The 6,000-nt window shown below is 40.4% G+C and overlaps 1 protein-coding gene across 2 annotated transcripts in view; it reads right to left on the bottom strand.

The window, feature by feature from the left end:
- Window positions 1-1,663, bottom strand: part of ssuh2.1 (ssu-2 homolog, tandem duplicate 1) — a 39,754-nt gene extending 38,091 nt beyond the window's left edge. Inside the window, exon 1 of one of the 2 annotated variants that reach the window (XM_029774262.1) lies at window positions 1,522-1,663. In XM_029774262.1, coding sequence (XP_029630122.1) covers window positions 1,522-1,549 — 28 coding nt within the window. In that variant the 5' untranslated portion in view covers window positions 1,550-1,663. The remainder of the gene's footprint in view (window positions 1-1,521) is intronic. The other variant, XM_029774261.1, reaches the window with a different exon arrangement.
- Between the last annotated feature and the right edge of the window lie 4,337 nt (window positions 1,664-6,000).

A 6,000-nucleotide genomic window follows, 5' to 3' on the forward strand; every position in this document is an offset into this window, starting at 1 on the left:
TTGGGCTTTGGTGACAAAACGGATGGCACTGTGATAGACTGCATCCAGTTTATTGAGTAGGGTATTGGAGGCTATTTTGTAAATGACATCGCCGAAGTCGAGGATCGGTAGGATGGTCTGTTTTACGAGGAAATGTTTGGCAGCATGAGTGAAGGATGCTTTGTTGTGAAATAGGAAGCAAATTCTAATTCTATAATAACAATTTTATCAAAGTAAATTTGGAGTCACGCGGTGATATGGTATGAGGTCCTCCCACTACAACTCGGCAAACCATGAAGTTTATTAGGATACAGATTAAATAAATGATGATGAATTTCACATGGTCGTGAAAGTGTAGGGTGATGAGCTTGATGCTGCTTTCCGATAAATATTGAGGGACTTATTCTGGTGACATGATTATCAACGCTGCCGTTTGACAAATTCTAATATTCTCACTCTTATCCATAATAATCATCTCATCACGTGGACTAGCGCATAATACATTTTACAAACACAAAAAGATCCCACCATGTCGAACGAACAAATGATCTGTTTATTTGTACCGTAACGTCCTGTAAACATCAGGGCTGTCATGATTTTTCTTTATAGGGTATGAATTTACTCGCATGAAAACTCTGGATGGAAACGTGGTGTTATGAATGATTTGTAGGCTACACTGCAAATTGACCGCAAGAATCCCAAACAGATAAAGAAAACAGAATATTTTCAAACCTTGATTACATTGGGATACGATCACATCTGTTGATTGATTTGTCAATTTTATTTGTCCGTTGAAAAGAAATACATAGGTCTAGACACAGTATAAATATTTATTTATGCGTGGAAATACTGAATTAAAATACATTTGATCTGATTTCCTGGTGATTGTACACACTTTTAATTGGGGGGGGTCAGAAAACATGGGGGCCAAATAAAGCGTTGCCTATTGGGGACCCATGCACTAAGACCCCATTATCTCTATTTCTACTTTGCACTTTCTTCTACTACAAATCTACCATTCCAGTGTTTTACTTGCTATATTGTATTTACTTTGCCACCATGGCCTTTTTTTGCCTTTACCTCCCTTATCTCACATCATTTGCTCACATTGTATATAGACTTATTTTTCTACTGTATTATTGACTGTATGTTGTTTATTCCATGTGTAACTCTGTGTTGTTGTATGTTGTCGAACTGCTTTGCTTTATCTTGGCCAGGTCGCAGTTGTGAATGAGAACTTGTTCTCAACTTGCCTACCTGGTTAAATAAAGAACGTGTTCTAAACTTGCCTACCTGGTTAAATAAAGGTGAAATAAAAACATTAAAAAGACCGTGGTTCCCAACATTTTCCGGTTACTGTACCACCAGCTGAATTTTGCTCTGCCCCGCGTACCCCAGAAGTACCCCCTCATGTACATTTTAACATTTTAACACACCCCCGTTCATAGGCCAAGTACCCCTGGTCAGGAACCACTGCACTAGGAGATGGCCAATGTCCACTTTAACTTTCCTGTAGTAAATTACAAAGAAAACGAAACTCACCAAGCTGTTCGTCATCTTTCTCGTCCATACCCTGGTTTGTTAATTTCAAACTATGTAAACCAGCTTATGCAGCACGGCGGACTCTCTCTAACCCTGACCCAGTCCCTGTCCCAGTCCCTGTCCCAGTCCCAGACCCAGTCCCAGACCCAGACCCAGTCCCAGACCCAGACCCAGACCCAGTCCTCTAGTGTCCTGTTTAAATGGTTCCTCCGTCACATGACATGGAGAAGGAATGCTGAGTGTAAACCACGCCCGGGGAAAAAATACTTGTTGTTTTTTACTAAACTGCCATATAATTACTTTATCTCAAACATACGACGGGGTTCATAAAAAAAAAAAAAATAATAATAATAATTGCTATCTTCCATAGAGTACATGTTGTGAGTTTAAGAGTTGTATTTAGGTTTGTGTGTTCTTCGCAGTGTGGTTCCAGTAGTGGACTCTGGATAAAACCGAGGAGACGCGGTATCATCCACATCCACAGGAGGTCGACACGACACACGGAGACGAACAGCGATTCACTTTCATACAAAGTCAACAGGTAAACCATAGTTTTACACTACATTATAAACTGGGTGGTTTGAGCCCTGAATAATGATTGGTAAAAAAGCCGTGGTATATCAGGGTATAACAAAACATGTATTTGTGTTGTTGTACAACCCTGGGTCGCTCCTCTTTTCAGTTCACTGCAGCCGGCGACTGGAACGAGCTGCAACAAACACTCAAACTGGACACTTTTATCTTCATCTCTTCATTCAAAGTTTCCATCACAGACACTTAATGACAGTTGTTGCTGCTCTGCGTGATGTATTGTTGTCTCTACCTTCTTGCCCTTTGTGCTGCTGTCATGTTGTGTAGCTACCATGTTATTGTCATGTTGTGTAGCTACCATGTTGTTGTCATGTTGTGTAGCTACCATGTTGTTGTCTTGTTGTGTAGCTACCATGTTGTGTTACTACCATGCTGTGTTGTCATGATGTGTTGCTACCATGCTGTGTTGTCATGATGTGTTGCTACCATGCTGTTGTCATGTTGTGTTGCTACCATGCTGTGTTGTCATGATGTGTTGCTACCATGTTGTTGTCATGTTGTGTTGCTACCATGCTGTGTTGTCATGATGTGTTGCTACCATGTTGTTGTCATGTTGTGTTGCTACCATGCTGTGTTGTCATGTTGTGTTACTACCATGTTGTTTAGCTACCATGTTATGCTGCTGAAATGTTGTGTTGCTACCACACTGTGTTGTCATGTTGTGCTGCCATGCTAGGCTGTTTTCTTAGGTCTGTCTTTATGTAGTGTTGTGGTGTCTCTCTTGTCGTGATGTGTGTTTTGTCCTGTATATATATATATCTCCCAGCCCCCATCCCCGCAGGTCTTTTGCCTTCTGGTAGGTCATCATTGTACATAATAATTTGTTCTTAAATGACTTGCCTAGTTAAATAAAGGTAAAGTATAAATAAGTAAAAGGTTGGTAACCAGTTTATAATAGCAGTAAGGCACCTCTGGGGGTTTGTGATATATGGCCAATATACCACGGTTAAGGGCTGTATCCAGGCACTCAGCGTTGCGTCATACGAAAGAACAGCCCTTAGCCGTGGTATATTGGCCATATACCACACCTCCTCAGGCCTTATTGCTTAACTATAATAGTAGAATACTAAAACACTATACTAGAATAGAATAAATGTCATGACTTCCGCCAAAGTCGGTCCCTTTCCTTGTTCGGAAGGTCGACGTCACCGACCTGCTAGCCATCACTGATCCATTTTTCATTTTCCATTGGTTTTGTCTTCCTTCACACCTGGTTCCAATCCCATCAATTACATGTTGTGTATTTAACCCTCTGTTTCCCCTCATTGTCCTTATCGGAGATTGTTTATTGTAAGTGTTTGTGTACGTCTGTACTGGTGTGCGTCGGGTTATGTTTACCCATTGATTTTTATTATTATGTTTTCCGGTGTTTTTTGTTGTTGTAGTAAACTGCGCCGTTGGAAACACAGTTATTTCTCTCCTGCGTCTGACTTCTCTGCCACCGGTTAAACACCCCTTACAATAAAAAGGAATCACAATGTGAAAAGGTGTCTTGCAGTTAGTCTGATTAATCAGGCTGTAATACACAATTAATTAGTACATACAGCCTGAAACTAATGCCAGCAATAGTCGTGTAAATGTTCCCTACAAGCCAGAATGTTAAATAAAATTACATTTAAACTTAGTTGTCTGTGTGGTTTTAGAGAGCCGATAGGTATATGGTCTTAGTTGTCTGTGTGGTTTTAGAGAGCCGATAGGTATATGGTCTTAGTTGTCTGTGTGGTTTTAGAGAGCCGATAGGTATATGGTCTTAGTTGTCTGTGTGGTTTTAGAGAGCCGATAGGTATATGGTCTTAGTTGTCTGTGTGGTTTTAGAGAGCCGATAGGTATATGGTCTTAGTTGTCTGTGTGGTTTGTCCTTCAGCTGCTCGAAATTAGACAAAATCTCCACAGGGAAATGTTGTTTAGGCCTACCCGACATTTTAGAGAGCCGATAGGTATATGGTCTGGTATACCAAGGTAAAATGTGTTTTAAATCGTGATATTTGGTTCTCTCGTCAATAGCTATTGAACCAAGAATGTCATGTCAATAAAACATGTATTTAGTTAGTTGAGGATGGAGAACAATCAACACCCTTTTTTGTGTGCATTATTATTATTACTATTATTTTAACTTTAAAGAAAATAAGTGTTGATTTATTCTCCAACCTCCCTGATTCAGAATATAGAATGTTCTAGTAGGCAGGCAGTCAGAAGGCAAAGGACCAAGCCTTCGGTGCAGAAACAGTGTTTTTTTATTCACAAAAACAATTGTAGTGATAGGCTAGAGGTGAATAATGATGGTGGGGGGAAAAACAATTTATAAAAAAAAAATAAACGTTTCACAAAAATAAATAGGTTCTGTAACTAAAGTCAAACCTTTCTAACCAATCTGAACAGAAGATACTGATCCTACCTTTTACGCTTGTTTACACTGAGCTGCACTGGGGGTCAGAACGCAATTATGGTTACATTAAGACACAGAGGAGCCAGAGCGAGATATGTCAGAAAACGTACCTCAATACAACGATGGGATATGCCACTGTACTCAAAATATATGTGTGTGTGTGAGGGGGGTTGTGGTCATATAAATGGCCAGTTGTTTTCACTGTTTCAGGAGGAACAATTTAACCAAGTTAAAGAAAAATGATAGAACGCTCAGGTGTGAAACACAGTAAAATCAGCTAAGATCTGAGAACAGAAGTTTACTGTAAGGATAACATTCTTTACCTTCAAATCAGAGGCGTGCATGTATAATCCTAAAATTACCAGATTGGCTAATAAACACATCTTTACCAAGGAGGCTTGTTTGGACAGTACGGTCAAGGTCAGGCTCTGTTCAATCTGTAGCATAAATGTAACGTGTAACAATTTCAACGATTTTACTGAGATACAGTTAAAATAAAATTCATTAGGCCCGAAATCTATGGATTTCACATGACTGGACAGGGGTGCAGCCATGGGTGGGCCTTGGAGGGCATAGGCCCACCCACTGTGGAGCCAGGCCCAGCCAATCAGAATGAGTTTTTCCCCACAAAAGGGCGTTTATTACAGACAGAAATCCTCCTCAGTTTCATCAGCTGTCCGGGTGGCTGGTCTCAGGCGATTGATCAGGTAAAGGAGCTGGATGTGGAGGTCCTGGGCTGGCGTGGTTACACGTGGTCTGCGGTTGTGAGGCTGGTTGGATGTACTGCCAAATTAAAACAACGTTGAAGGCGATTTATGGTAGAGAAATTAATATGAAATTCTCTGGCAACAGCTCTGGTGGACCCTCCTGCAGTCAGCATGCCAAGTGCACACTCCCTCAAAACTTGAGACATCTGTGGCATTGTGTTGTGTGACAACACTGCACATTTTAGAGTGGCCTTTTATTGTCCCCAGCACAAGGTGCACCTGTGTAATGATCATGCTGTTTAATCAGCTTCTTGATATGGCCACACCTGTCAGGTGGATGGATTATCTTGGCAAAGGAGAAATGTTCACTATCAGGGATGTAAACAAATTGGTGCACAAAATATGAGACAATTAAGCTTTTTTGTGCTGGTGAAATATTACTGGGATCTTTTATTTCAGCTGATGAAACATGGGACCAACACTTTACATGTTGCGTTTTATATTTTTTGTTCAGAATAGTTTGGCGAAGGCAAAAAGAGAATCATTACATACTCATCATTAGAATAGTGGAATAATAGTAGACTTGAGGTTAGGTTCAGCTTCTGAAATCAGCATTCAATCAAACATACATTAAGCAGCATTCGTTCATTGATTCATTTATAATCTGACATCAGTGGTCCTAGTTTGCGTATGGCAAGTTTAACATGTGGCGCAAAACCTTACACCCATGCAAAGACCGTTTCCATAACGATGTCTTCTCTAAACCGCTAATACAGAGTTACTGTAAAAGACACA

The sequence above is a fragment of the Salmo trutta genome, chromosome 14 (genome assembly GCF_901001165.1).
Source record: "Salmo trutta chromosome 14, fSalTru1.1, whole genome shotgun sequence".
Taxonomy (NCBI): Eukaryota; Metazoa; Chordata; class Actinopteri; order Salmoniformes; family Salmonidae; genus Salmo; species Salmo trutta.